At 42.1% G+C, this 15,308-nt stretch overlaps 1 protein-coding gene across 1 annotated transcript; it reads left to right on the top strand.

Annotated features, from left to right (window-relative positions):
• Positions 1 to 1,694: 1,694 nt before the first annotated feature.
• On the top strand, positions 1,695 to 2,783 carry LOC110151411 (olfactory receptor 2D2-like). Its single transcript, XM_020914783.2, has one exon. The coding sequence runs from the start codon at positions 1,695 to 1,697 to the stop codon at positions 2,631 to 2,633; it is 939 nt and encodes a 312-aa protein (XP_020770442.2). The 3' UTR covers positions 2,634 to 2,783.
• The last annotated feature ends 12,525 nt before the right edge of the window (positions 2,784 to 15,308 follow it).

Raw genomic sequence — 15,308 nt, 5'->3', positions numbered from 1 at the left:
AGGAGGTTCCAGGAAGGAGACCAGTCTCTAGTCAGATGCCGATGGCTGGGAGCTAGAGAGGAAAAACTGCTGCACAGATAACTTAGGGACTTTGCAACATTAAATGTTCATTTTAAAAATAGTTTTCTGTTCTGCGCTGCATTGTAAGCCATCTTCCTTTTATCCATACATCCAGGACAAATCTTGCAAATAACATCCTTGGGTTGGTGAGGTTTAGGGGCATAATGGAGAAAGAGAATAAGGATGAACCACTGAAGGTCAGTACTCCATGAGGAAGGCAATAAGGGGAGTCGAGGAGTCAATGAGAGTGAGGATTAGGGAGCAAAATGGCCGGGGATACACAAGAATCCCTCACAATATTAGGGAAATATGGAACAGGTCAGATGAAGGCTGTGCAGGTTTGTTTGCATATTAGAGGGAAAGGGATCAACACTAAGAGGCTGAAGGACTTGGAACCTTCAAGTGATGCTTAAAGGCCTTTCTCTGTCACATCATAAAATAAATATTCACTCATATATTTTCTCTTAGGTTGCTTTACACTTTTATTTTTTGCATTTAACTCTTTAACATATTTAACTCTGTGAAATCACTTTCCCACCCATATTATTTATAACTCTTCTTTGCTCCTCTGATTTATAACAAATAGTAGGCTTTTGGTAAAGACATGTTGAATCAATGACATAATTACTGAATACCAGTAAAATTTCTTTCACCAGGAAAAGTTAAATCTTGAATATTAACTATAAACTTTAATCTACATAGCATTGATTTGGATTCCCAATTCTAACCTCAATGATAATCCTAGCAGTGATAAAAACCTCAACATAAATAATGAGTATAATAGTCTTCACTCTGATCTTTAATCAAGGCTAAACAAACTTTGTTGTCCCAAGAGAAAATGGAAAATGGGGTGAATAACAGAGAGAAAAACAAAGCTATCTTGGGAAAGGGAGAGACAGGAAGGAACACACCACACAGCACTTCCCAGACTTGGTCTTCACCATTTCATCACTCTGCCCCTCAGCTTATATCTGAATGAAACCCCAACACCACTCAAACTGTTGCAGGAAGGGGAACCCCTTCCAGGGCCCGAAACTGGGCTCTTGTCTAACACTCAGAAATGAATTGTCCAAGGAGACACATGTGCTGACAAAGCAAGAGATTTTATTGGGAAAGGGCACCCGGGTGGAGAGCAGTAGAACGCAGGACGCACGCAGGAGAACAACTCTGCCACGTGGCTCACAGCCTTGGGTTTTATGGTGATGGGATTAGTTTCCGGGTTGTCTTTAGCCAATCATTCTGCCTCAGAGTCCTTCCTGGTGGTGCACGCCTTGTTCAGCCAAGATGGATGCCAGAGAGAAGGATTCTGGGAAGTGGTCGGATGTGTGGTGTCTCCTTTTGACCTTTCTTGAACTCTTCGGTTGGTGGTGGCTTATTAGTTCCATGTTCCTTACCAGGACCTCCTGCGTAAAACAACTCATGCAAATGGTTACTATGGTGCCTGGCCAGGGTGAGGGGTTTCAGTCAGTGTGCTTTCCCTAACAAAACTACTATGGGGATGTATTCAGTAGTGCCCCCATCTAATAATCCAAAATTCCTGTTAGGAAACATAAATGAAAAAAGAGTGAAAATTCATTGGCACCGAAACCCCAAATGTTATATATTCCCCAAACTCTTTTAACAGGCAGGGCACAATGCAGGAGCTCAACCAGTCCGCTGTGACAGAATTCATCCTGTTGGGCTTTGCCTCGAACCCCAGGACCAATCCTCTGCTCTTCACCTTCTTTCTGGTCTTTTACCTGCTGATCCTTGTGAGCAACAGCCTCCTCATCACCCTCATCCACCAGGACACACGCCTCCACACGCCCATGTACTTCTTCATCAGCGTCCTCTCCCTGTTGGACATGTGCTACACCACCACGACGGTGCCCCAGATGCTCGTGCACATCCTCAGCAAGAAGAGAGCCATCTCTTTTGCTAGATGTGTGGCCCAGATGTACATCTTCCTCCTCTTTGGGATCACTGAGTCCTGGCTTTTCTCCATCATGTCGGTGGACAGGTACGTGGCCATCTGCCACCCTCTCCGGTATAAGGTCATCATGAGCCGCTGGGTGTGCCTTCTCATGGTGGGCATCTGTGCAGCCTATGGTGTGGTGGGTGGTCTGTCCTATACCTTCTTTGCTATGCGCCTTCCCTATTGTGGCCCTAATGAAATTGACCATTACTTCTGTGAGGTTCCTGCAGTCCTGAAGCTGGCCTGTACAGACACTTCCCTCAATGATTTGGTGGACTTCATCACAGGCTTCAATGTCATTGTGGTCCCACTTTCCTTGGTTGTCCTTGTCTATATTAACATCTTTGCTACCATCATGAAGATCCGCTCAGCCCAAGGACGGATCAAGGCCTTCTCTACCTGTGCCTCCCATATCACCGTGGTTACCATGTTTGCTATTCCATGCATCATCATGTACATGAGCCCTGGCTCTGACTCCTTGTCAAGCAATGGCAAGAAAATGGCCCTTTTCTATAACATTGCCACAGCCTTCCTCAACCCTGTCATCTACAGCCTGAGGAACAAGGATGTGAACAGGTCCTTCCTCAAATTGGTGGGCAGGGGCAGGGCCCCAGAGTGATTCTCTAAAGATAAAGATGTGGGGAGCCATACAATGCAGGATGCACACTCACCCCGAAGACTCTTCTACCAGTCCTGAAGAGATGGTCTTCATAAAGCTAACTCTTCACCCTGGCCCAAAGAGAGAGAACAAGGTGCTTGATCATCAGCATTTTCTACGGCATTGTGGTTTGAGACAAATATGATTGGGAAGATCCAATTGCTCTTAACAGTTGTTAAGAGCCTGGACTCTAGTGCCAGAGAGACCAAGATGAGAGACTTGGATTTACCAGTTACTAGGCATGTGAATTCTTGCAGCACATTTAACTCCTCAAAGGTTTGTATCTCTCCTCAGAGAGAAATTGCAATGATTAAATGAAATAATACACAAAATGTACAGAGCATGGCTTAGATAATTTCTTTTAGCAAATGTTAGTTTTACTAGGAATGAATTATCAATCCTTAAATGGAAATGATCTTCCTGATCTGTGAAAGTTGCTGGATCCCTAAAGAGAAAGAGGGAAAAAAGCTGGTGGAGGGGAAGAATGGAAGAAGAAGAAACTCAGAAACTGTAAAGTGGAGATTCTTAAGGTGCAGAGGGACTTAAGAAAAGGAAATTAACCTATATAACCCATCTACAAACTGTGCCAGTTAGAGCATCTGGGGTCAATTGAAGTTATCTTAGAAAGTTGAAAATTCTTTTCTTTTTATTTATTTATTTATTCATTTTTCCATTTATTTTTATTAGTTGGAGGCTAATTACTTTACAATATTGTAATGGTTTTTGCCATACATTGACATGAATCAGCCATAGATTTACATGTGTTCCCCATCCCAATCCCCCCTCCCACCTCCCTCTCCATCCCATCCCTCTGGGTCTTCCCAGTGCACCAGGCCCGAGCACTTGTCTCATGCATCCAACCTGGGCTGGTGATGTGTTTCACCCTTGATAATATACATGTTTCAATGCTGTTCCCTCGAAACATCCCACCCTCGCCTTCTCCCACAGAGTCCAAAAGTCTGTTCTGTACATCTGTGTCTCTTTTTCTGTTTTGCATATATGCAAAACCTTATATGAAAATTCTTTTTTATGACCATTTTTTTCTGTTATTTTTTAGTTTTATACCTCTTGATTTCCCTTTTCTCCTTGTTTCTAATAATGTCCATTTTTGAAAACTATAGTTTCTCTTAGATAATCTCTAGGAAAAGGGATTCTGTCCACTTACGGATGTAGGAAATTAGAGAGGAGAGGAATGACTATAATGTGACAATGAAAAAAGGGAGTTCAGTTAAAAATTAAGTGGGGAATTTTTTGCTCGGTTCCCATTTTTCTTAAGGGATTTTCTCTGAAAATCTGTTTATTTTTCATAGAATGTTTACAAACATGATTGCTTTTCTCCCCAGGCTTTATCAGTCTAGGCATCACCCATATTTACTGACTACTTGCTGTCACAGGAACTTCACCACACAACAAAGCAATTCCCATGAGGTTCTAGAAACATGTCCCATAAACTAACATGCAGACCCTTTGGGTTCTGTTTTCCTAGCTTCTTGCTGATGTACACTGCCTATGAAACTATTTTCAGAAAAAATCAGCTGGGCTGGCCAAAAAATATAATATGAATATCTATCCCCTCCAAGAGAGGCCAGGTTCCATGCCAAGGGTGAAGTTTCACAATGTCCCTAAAGATACTACTTAACCCTTCTATCCAGGAGCCAGAGTGTTGCATAAATAATAGAGCAAAATTATGGGACAATAATGAGACAGGGCATATAGCTGCAAAATATTTACAGACATGTGAATAAAATCATTAACACGGAGGGGCTCTAACAAATTGGTAAAAAAAAAAATGCTCAGGAAATTGGAAACAGATATGAGCACATTATTAAAAAGATACACAAGTACCAATAAACATATGGGAAAATCACACCACTGTAGACACCAAAGAAATGCAAATTGAAATACCAATGAGATACCACTTTTTCACCTTTACAAACTGGAAGAATTTTTAAACAATAGCCAGAGATGGCCAGAAAACAACAAAACACTGGTTTTTATACTTTGCTAATGGGAGTATGAGCTTCACTGATAGCTCAGTTGGTAAAGAATCTGCCTGCAATGCAGGAGACCTGGGTTTGAACCTGGGTTGGGAAGATCCACTGGAGAAGGGAAAGGCTACCCACTCCAGTATTCTGGCCTGGAGAATTCCATGGACTGTATAGTCCATGGGGTCACAAAGAGTCAGACATGACTGAGCGACTTCCACTTCATTTAAATAGGGCTTACCAGGTGGCACAGTGGTATAGAATTTGCCTGCCAATGCAGGAGATGCAAGAGACACAAGTTCAGTCCCTGCTTGGGGAAGATACCCTGGAGAAGGAAATGGCAACCCAACCCACTATTCTTGCCTGGAAAATACCATGGACAGAGGAGCCTGGTGGACTACAGTCCATGCAGTCTCAAAGAGTCAGACACAACTGAGCGAATAACATAACACAATGGGAGTACAGATTGACCTGAAAAGCAGATGTTTATTTCACACAACCATGTGATAGTAATTAGCTGAGTCCCTGATTGTATGGCAGCCAGGACTTTCCCAAGGCCCAGTCTGTGGCCAGAGCATTGCAGGAAAACAATAAAAAGTTTATTTCTATGCAGTCAGCCATGTTTATATTCTAAGTTCAACTCAGTTTGAATGTGTGGTCAAACATAGAGTCAACTGACTGCTGAAAAATCAGCAAATTGGATTTCAACTCAATCCCAGATCTACTCATGCTCACCAGAAGTCTACCAAATGGAGTCGTGGAAACAGTCCTTCACTCAACCTGGCAAGAAGGCTGCAGAGGTGAGGCCCACAGAGCCCAGGAGACCAATCTGGATGACTCTAACACTGTCTCCAGCTCTGAGGGTCACGGTTACTAGAGATTTGCGGAGCAGGAGCACCAGGCACATCACCCCTTCCTCCATTACTTTCCTCTTACAGGGAGTCCTCACCTGTTCCCAGAGTGGTACCTATCAAAATTGGTTGCAGTTATAGATTCCTCTGTGTCTTTAATGGGATGCATAATTATCTCCTAGCTACTAGCAGGTTATGGGAGTGGTGATCACAGAAAGTGCTAGGTTCTGCTTCTGATGAACACAATGGATGCTTTCCCCACATTAAAGTGTCAATGGTACTGAGTAAGTGGTATCTGATAGCCAGGCTCCAGTGACCTGCAAGGACCAGCTCCCAATTAGCTCCTCTAGTTCAGAGTTCAAGAAGTTTTGCAAGATCAGAGGTACTATCATTTTGGTTAAATTCGGGTGGTTCAAGGTTTGCACCAGACAGAAGACTGGCTGCTCCAAGGCCATGTCAAGCAGGCTAGCCCTGCATAGGCTTGCTATATGTAGCAGTCAGTGTTCCCTTAAAAAAGATAGCCACTTCATATGCTATGGGTAAAAAAAAGTCTATTTTAAGAATTAGCCCTTACACAACTGTCCCAAGAACTGGGGAAGTAAAGACCTGGAAGGGGCATTGGAGGATCAGAATAAAATCATTATTCATTCATCATGAATCACTTGGAAAAGGTAGAGAAGTCAGAGCTTACAGGAAGATCTGAGAAGCCCCAGATCCAGTCATTTAACAGGCCATAACAGGAATGCTTAAAAAGCTCCTTGGGAACCTGTTGCCTTTGACAGTCCACAGTCAAGTCAATTTAACTTAATTTAATTTAATCTAATTTAATCATTAATTCAATTTAATTTAATCATTTCTTAAAAGGTCCTATTTCCAAACATGGTTACATTCTGAGATACTGGTGGGCTAGGACTTCAACATATGAAATTGGAGCAGTAGGGAGCAGACATAATTCAGTCCAAAATACAGAGTAAGACAGTAATTCTTGAAAAAAAGGAGATATGCAGAAGAGATTTTTGGCCAAGAGTACCACAGGTAAGTGGCCACAAGTAAGTGGAAACCAAGCAGAGAGCAGCAATCCCTACACTGGGTGAAACAAAGATCAGAACTGGGTGCTTTTGAGACAGTGAGGAATTCGTGAAACACAAGCTTGAGAGAAGAAGAAACTTTACAGAAAAGGAACTCCGGAAATTTACATAGAGGCCTCCTTCAGCCATTAGCCAGTCACTGACATGCACACACACAGGGTGAAATGAGACATGGAAGAAACAGCTACTTGGGTCTGTGAAGTGAATGAAAATTCAGGTGCTTTGTACCATGCAGGGAGACACTGAAGTTGTCATCCAAAGTGGAGCTAACTCACCGTATACTCCAGGCTCCCAAAATTACTCTATCTTAGAAGTAGAGCTATTCAGTCCTTAAAGGAAGAGTTACTCCTGATTTACTGTGAGAGCCAAAAGCAAAGCCTCAATAGGATCAAACTGATATGACAATAAGTTAGCGCTTTGTCAGACAACATTCAACAGTTTTTGAAGGGAAACAACATAATGTAGACTATCAACCCTGTAGCATCTTGTGAGTTGAAATAATGTCCTACAAAAAATTGAATTTTACTAGACATATAAAGAAGCAGGAGAAAGTGACTCATAATGAGAGAAAAAACAGTCAACAGAAACATACACAGAAATGATGTGGATATTGAAATTAACAGAAAGACTTTAAAACAGTTTGTTTAATAAACACACTAAAAGAATTGTCAAAGGAAAATATGGATATAGTAAGTGGATAGATGGGGGATCACAACAGAGAATGGAAATAAATAAACATGAAGAAAGAATAGTCTTTGATGGGAGGAGATCAAGATGGCAAAGTAAGAGGGTAAGGAGTTCACATATCCCCATGAACACATCAAAAATACATCTATATATGGAGTAATTCTTTCTGAGAATGAACTGGAAACTGGCAGAAGGACTCCTGTACAACCAGGTCTTTAAGAAAGATACACATGTAACTGGTGCAAATAGAAGAAAAGCAATCGGGTGAGGACCTGTGCTCCTGAGAGGAGACTTGGGAAAAGGGAGATTGCAGATACCCACCCTGGGGAGTGAGCAGGTCAAGACACAGACTGGATGTCCCAGTCCTGGGGTCCTACATGGAGAAGACAAGCTCTCTTGGTTGGTTGGGGATTTGCTGGGTCAGGCAGAAAGACTGGGGAAACCTAGACTTTGCTGTTGAGGAGTGCTGGCCCACAGGCTTGCCCCTGAGACAGGGCAGAGAGAAGTTTGCTTAAGTAAGTGTCTGCTGGGTTTCCCAAGACAGCTTCGCAATGCCCCATTTGGAGCCAAGGGAAACCTGGCCCCACTCACTCCATGCCACAAGCAGCAATGGATCTGGGGTGGCCAGGACTGGGAAGAGGACTAGACCTTGAGATGCAAAGACGACCCAGTCCTGCGGCTGAGCCTTAATGGGATGATGGTGGTCCTTGTTGAAGCTTACTCAAGCAGCGCCTTAGAAGCAGCCCAGGTCTGCCTGATTTTCTAATAGAGGCCAAACGGGGATTTGAACCCAGATCAGGATTCAGTGAGGCAACAACACTAAACAGTTGACACAGCACTGCCTATCATATTAGACAAACTTCCTTACTTGTTTATCTGTTTAAGGAGGTGCAGTCCCCTCTTGAACAGTAAATCTCTGCTTGAAATCCCAAGAATGTCACATTCACGAGGACTACTCTCTTTAAGGGAGGAAGGAAATTGCCACCACATAGGCAGTGTCTCCTCCTACTAGCTAGAGAAACGTGTGGCCTGGGCAGGGGTCCTCCACTGTGGATGCAGGCTTCCAGGCCCCTGTTCCTCCCACAGATATCTGGGTGTCACACCAGAGATCAGGGCTGGCCCTCAATATCGCTCACGTTTTGCTGTCAGAAGACATACTACTGACTGAGCCCCTTCTATGTACCATAACCTGTGCTAAGCATCTTACAGGTACCTTCTTAACACTCACAGCCTGCTTTCTATTTTAGATAGGATGAAAATGAGGCTCCGAGAGGGAAAATGATTTGCACAAGGCCGTATGGCCAGGAAATAGTGGAGTCAGCATTCAGCCTCCAGTCTGTGTGGTTGTCTACTTTTTTGTTTTCTGTGCTGCAAAAGAAAGAGAGCATTTTCTGGGGCTTCGGAACCATATCCAGAGAAGGGAACAAATTGTCAAGAGACAAAACATATCAAGGTCTTCAACTGTATCTTGAATATTATAAATAATACTGCTATAAAAAATTGGTTTCATGTATCTTTCAGAATTAGTATTTTTATCTTCTTCACATATAGCCTGAAGTCAGAGAGTGCAGTATCTCCAGTTTTGGTCTTTTTCTCAATATTCCTTTGGCAATTCAGAGACTTTTGTGATTCCATATAAAATTTTTGATTCTTTATTTCAATTAAAAAATTTTTTAAATTTATGAGTATATTACACAATATCTACTGTATGTTCCATTGGCAGGGCTGTCCCATATCAGGTATTTACCGGGTCCATGGCCTTCCAATCTCTGAAACCATACAATGTTCAAATTCAGACACATTTTGAGAGTGAAAGGGAGGGTTTTAACTAATTACAGGAATTAATTGATCTATAATAGGCACAAACCGTAACCATCCCATGAAAACTAGGGCATGAGATCACCCTATCCAATCCCATCCTTGGCTAGCCTCTCTTTCCCCATAGTTGGGGCCAAGCACTATGGTTGAGACTTGTTAGCCCTAAACTTCATGTTACCTGGATAAATGTGCTATTTCTCTGGGGACCTAAGCATTCTGGTCCTTTACTCTGAGATAACACCCAGGCATGCTCAGCTGCTGGTTTGTCCAACCTCATGTTCCAGTTATATGGATGCTAACAGGACTTTTTTGGTCTTTGCCTTGGGGACCTATCCTTTAAGATGACATGCTCTTTCCAGAATCCCTCCCATACCAGGACCCATCCAGTTCTGTGCTCAGTTCCCATGCAGTGGGTCAGGCCATTCTCCTGCAGTCAGATACCATTTCACCACTAGGTATCACTTGACCTGGATTCACCACTGACCTCTACCAAGGTAAAAGTATTCTGCATGGCCTTAAGTCCCCCAGTACCCAAGCTGTATTTCACCTTGCCCTGAATTTCACCTTCATCACCACACCCTTCAGAATTTGAATTGTACCTTGAAGGACTAGATCATCTCTCACAGTTGGTCATTGCCTCCCACCCACAAAACAGGCTCCTTTCCAGTGAGACTGCATTAAGCCACCAGTCTGCCTGGCTGTCGGGTCTTTTGCTTTCTGTGTTGCACAAGAAAGAGTGGCATCATGTGTAAAATAGATAACTGCAGCAGTTAACAAAGCCAGTCTAGTCTGATGCCTTTCTCTCCTAGAATTCCATTGGGACCCAAGAGGGTACTTTGTTGGGGAGCATCCTTCCAGTGGATCCAAGGAAGACTGTGCCTCTGTCCTGGCCTCTGACCACCTGGTTCCTACACCCAGCCTTGTAGACACTCTATAATCTGACTGTCCATACCCTGTAAATTCAGTGTTGCAACAGAGATGCTACAGTAGAAAGACTTGGGATCTAGAAGATCCAAGTTCAAATTCCTACTACACAGTTTATTTGCTATGTGACATGAATAAGTCATTTAATTCTCTTAAACTCTCTACGTCTGCTGACAAATCAAGTGACTTACCTACCTTGTCCTGAGGATTAATTACATTATGTATAGCACCCAGTGTAGCATCTGTTAAGAGTAAGTGTTCACATAAAAAGCTGCTCAACATCCCTAATAATTAGAGAAAGGTAAATCAAAACTACAGTAGGGTATTACCTCACACCAGTCAGAATGGCCACCATCAAAAAATCTACAAATGATAAATGCTGGATAGGATGTGGAGAAAGGGAGCCCTCCTACACCGTTGTTGGGAATAAAACTGATACAGCCATTATAGAAAACAGTATGGAAATTCCTTAGAATACTAGGAATAAATCTATCACATGACTCAGCAATCCTACTACTGGGCATATACCATGAGACGGCCACAATTCTAAAAGATACATGTACCCTGATGCTCATTGCAGCACTATACAATAGCTAGGACATGGAAGCAACCTAGATATCCATCTACAAATGAATGGGTAAAGAAGCTATGGTACATATATACAATGGAATATTACTTGGCAATAAAAAAGAATGAATATGAGTCAGTTCTAGTGAGGTAGATGAAACTAGAGCCTGTTATACAGAGTGAAATAAGTCAGAAGCAGAAAAATAAATATTGCATATTAACACATACATATGGAATCTAGAAAAATGGTATTGTTGAACCTATAAGCAGGTAAGGAATGGAGACACAGATGTAGAGAATGGACTTTTGGACACAGTGGGGGAAGGAGAGAGTGGGACAAATGGAAAAAGTAGTATTAATATATTTAAACTAGATAACTGGTGAGAAGTTGCTCATCAGTTATCTATCTATAGCACAAGAAGCCCAGCCTGGCAATCTGTGATGATCAAGGGGTGGGACATAGGGAGGGGAAGGAGGTTCAATATGCATAATTATGGCTGATTCATGCTGTTGTACAGCAAAAACTAATACAACATTACAAAGCAATTTTCCTCCAAATAAAAAATTTTAAAAGATTAAGTGTTCAATAATATGTGGTTGTTGCTATAGTAATAGATTTAGTACCATTTATACTATAATTAGGTACATAGTCTTTCAAAATAGTGTTGTTTAGTCGCTAACACATGTCCGACCCTTCGTAACCCCACGGACTGTAGCCAACCAGGCTCCTCTATTCATGGGATTCCCTAGGCAAATATACTGAAGTGGGTTGCCATTTCCTTCTCCAGGGGATCTTCTTGAACCAGGGATCAAATCCATATCTCCTGCATTGACAGGTGGGTTCTTTACCACTGAACCAGCAGGGAAGCTCCTGGATAGTTATGAGGACACTAATAGGTATTAGCAGCATTTATATTATCTATATCCAAGCCTCAGTTTTGTCTCTGCTCCATAAGTGGCCTTTTATAAGATTAATAAGCACATAAAAGGCATGTAAAAGTGCTTTGGACGGAAACAAACACACCGTATTAGTATTGTCACTGTGTCACACAGTGATGTGGCCACTCAGCCATAAGACTCCTCCCTCCACTGAGTCTCAGTGGGAAGGAATTTCAGTCCCAACATAAGGACTTGTTCCTTTCACAATGCATTTGGCTCAGGAACTGCTAAAGAACCTACAGTGCAGTGGTGGTTCAAGAAGTTTTACAAAGGAGACAAGAGCCTTGAAAATGGCCAGCCATCAGAAGTTGACAGCCATCAACTGAGAGAATCATCAAAGCTGATCCTCTTACAACTACCTGAGAAGTTGCCAAAGAAGTCAGCATCAACCATTCTATGGTTGTTCGGCCTTTGAAGCAAATTGGAAAGGTGAAAAGGCTCGATAAGTGGGTGCCTCATCAGGGGTCCACAAATCAAAAATACCGTTGTTTTGAAGTGTTGTCTTCTTTATTCTATGCAACAACAAAGAACCATTTCTCCATTGGATTGTGATGTGCAATGAAAAGCAGATTTTATGTGATAAACAGTGACAACCAACTCAGAGGCTAGACTGAGAAGAAGCTCCAAAGCACTTTCCAAAGCCAAACTTGTACCCGAAAAATGTCATGGTCACTGTTTGGTCTGTTTCACTACAGCTTTCTGAATCTCAACAAAACCACTATATCTGAGAAGTATGCTCAGCAAATCAATGAGATGCACTGAAAACTACACCACCAGCAGCTAGCACTGGTCAACAGAAAGGGTCAACAGAAGGGAGATTCTTCTCCACGACAATGCCCAACAGCACATAGAACAACCAATGCTTCAGAAGTTGAACAAATTGGGCTATGAAGTTTTGCCTCATCTGCCATATTCACCTGACTTCTTACCAAACGACTACCACTTCTTCAAACATCTCAATAACTTTTTGCAGGGAGACTGCTTCCACAACCAGCAGGAGAGAGAAAATGCTTTCCAAGAGTTTGTTGAATCCTGAGGCATGGATTTTTATGCTACAGGAATAAGCAAATTTATTTCTCATTGGCATAAATGTGTTGATTGTAATGGTTCATATTTTGATTAATAAAGATATGTTTGAGCTTAGTTATAATGATTTAAAAATCACAGTCCAAAATTGCAATTATTTTTGTACCAGCATCCAGAGCTATGAGAAAATAAATTTGTCTTGTTTAAATCACCCAGTCTATAGTATTTTGTTATGGCAACCCTGGTAAACTGATATATACTGTCTGTTGTACAATGCCTGAAAAGCATTGCTTCATAAATTTTCTTCTGTTTTATAGTTTTTTTTTTTTTAATAATGGGAAGGTAGTTCTAATACATGTTACTCAATTATGTTCAGAAACAAAAGTTCCTCCCCATATTTGAAATTTGAAAACTACTTCCAATAATTCCTAATAAAGAGGAAACCATAATGAAAAATATAGAATAAAGATGTTTTGCCATAAGGGCGACTGGATTGTGGTATTGTCAACTTGGGTCACCCTTCCTCCCACAATTGTGTAAGGTTCAGTTCCTAAAATACATACATTATTCCTAAAATAATCCGTAACTGGTAAAGGTGGGTCCTGTTTTCCAGAATCCTCTTCTTTGTATGTTTTAGGATTTGGCCTGAAAAAGTGAAGTAGCAGTTCTTAATGTTGGAGTGAAAGTCTTCATGATCAGATAAAGTGATGGCTAGACACTGAAGATCATTGGGTCTTAGTTTGTCCTTGTTTTCCTTGGTAAGCTTATTTTGCCAAATGCTGGCCCTGGGACCAACAGGAACCCCAGGACCACAACTGATTGCTTGGCTATGGACACTCAAAGGCAATAATAGGTTTCCAGAAGCCTCTTTAAGATCTCTGTTAATGATCTATTAAGTGACTGGATCTGGCGCTTCTCAGATCTTCTTACAAGCTCTGACTTGTCTAACATTACCAGCGGTTCAAGATGATTTTACTCTGATCCTCCAATGACACTTCCCCAGTTCTTGGCACAGTTGTGTCAGGTCTAATTCCTAACATAAGCTCTTTATCCATAGCATGTTCAGAAGTTATCTTTCTTGAGTGAACTCTGACTGCTACATAAAGGAAACTTGCGCAGGACTAGCCGGCCTGACATGGCCTTGCACCAGCCACCTCTTCTGCCGGTCAGAAACCACAAACCAGGTGAATTTAACCAAAATGGTAGTACCTCTAATATTGTAAATCTCCTTGAACTGGGAAGTAGAGGAGCTAACTGGGGCTGAGCCCTGCAGGTTATTGGAGCCTGCCCATGAGATATTACTTACTCAATGCAAGTGGCATTTTAATATGAAAAGAGCATCCTTTGTGTTCATCAGAAGTAGAACCTAGCGCTTCTGTGAGCACCACTCCCATCAACTGCTAGCAGCCATAAGATCCATTAAGATACAGGAGAATCTGTAACTACAACCAATTTCTTTTTTTCTTTTTTTTTTTGCCACATGGTGTGGTCTGTGTCATCTTAATTCCCCAACTAGGAATTTAACCCATGACTCCTATAGTGTAAGGGCAGATTCTTGACCACCAGAGAATTCCCTTGTCAAACTGCAACCAATTCTGATAGACACTGCTCTGGGAACAGTTCTGTAAGAGGAAAACAATGGAGGAAGGGGTGATGTGCCTGACACTCCTGTTTTGCAAATCTAGTAATCTAATAAACTCCAATGCTCTGGCCACCTGATGTGAAGAACTGACTCATTGGAAAAGACCCTGATGCTGGGAAAGATTGAAGGCAGGAGGAGAAGGGGACAACAAAGGATGAGATGGTTGAATGGCATCACTGACTCGATGAACATGAGTCTGAGCAAGCTCCAGGAGTTGGTAAAGGACAGGGAAGCCCGGCGTGCTGCAGTCCATGGGGTCACAAAGTCAGACACAACTGAGCAACTGAACTGAACTGAACTGAACTGAGTAATCAGGACCCTCAGAGCTGGAGACAGTGTCAGAGGCAATCTAGGTAGGTCACCTCGGACCTGTGGGCCTCACTTCTGCAGGCTTCTAGACCAGGCTCAGAGTGAACGACTGCTTCTAACACTCCATTTGGTAGCCTGTTGCTGAGCATGAGTACACCTGGGATTGAGACAAAATCTGCTTTGCTGGTTTTTCTGCTTTCAGTTAACTTACTTTCTGTTCGACCACACATTCTGCTGCTGCTGCTGCTAAGTTGCTTCAGTAGTGTCTGACTTTGTGCGACCCCAGAGATGGCAGCCCATCAGGATCCCCCATCCCTGGGATTCTCTAGGCAAGAACACTGGAGTGGGTTGCTATTGCCTTCTCCATAGCACATTCAAACTGAGCTAAAACCTAAACTATTAACGTAGCTGACTACATATAAATAAACCTTTTATTTTCTACAAAGCTTTGGCCACAGACTGAGTTTTAGGAAAATCCTGGCTGCCATACAATTAGGACTTAGACTAATTACTATTACTTGGTTGTGCAAAATATGAATATGCTTTCTAGGTCAATCTGTACTCTCATGAGTAGTGTATGAAAATTCATGTTTTATTGTATTCGATCCACTTCTGTATTCTGGCCTGGAGAATTCCATGGACTGTATAGTCCATGGGGTCACAAAGAGTTGGACGTGCATGACTGAGCAACTTTCACTTTACTTTCACTTTCAGCCACCTCTGACTCTGTTTAAGCACTCTGCCAGTTTCAAAAGGTGAAAACATAGTATCTCATTGATATTTTGATTTTCATTTCTTAG

This window comes from Odocoileus virginianus, chromosome 5 (genome assembly GCF_023699985.2).
Source record: "Odocoileus virginianus isolate 20LAN1187 ecotype Illinois chromosome 5, Ovbor_1.2, whole genome shotgun sequence".
NCBI classification, from domain to species: Eukaryota; Metazoa; Chordata; class Mammalia; order Artiodactyla; family Cervidae; genus Odocoileus; species Odocoileus virginianus.
The sequence above is the reverse complement of the archived record's forward strand: the minus strand, read 5'-3'. Positions and strand labels throughout refer to the sequence as shown.

Bases quoted from the DNA above. Each gene is read 5' to 3' on its own strand.
- LOC110151411 (XM_020914783.2), top strand. From the start codon at position 1,695: ATGCAGGAGCTCAACCAGTCCGCTGTGACAGAATTCATCCTGTTGGGC.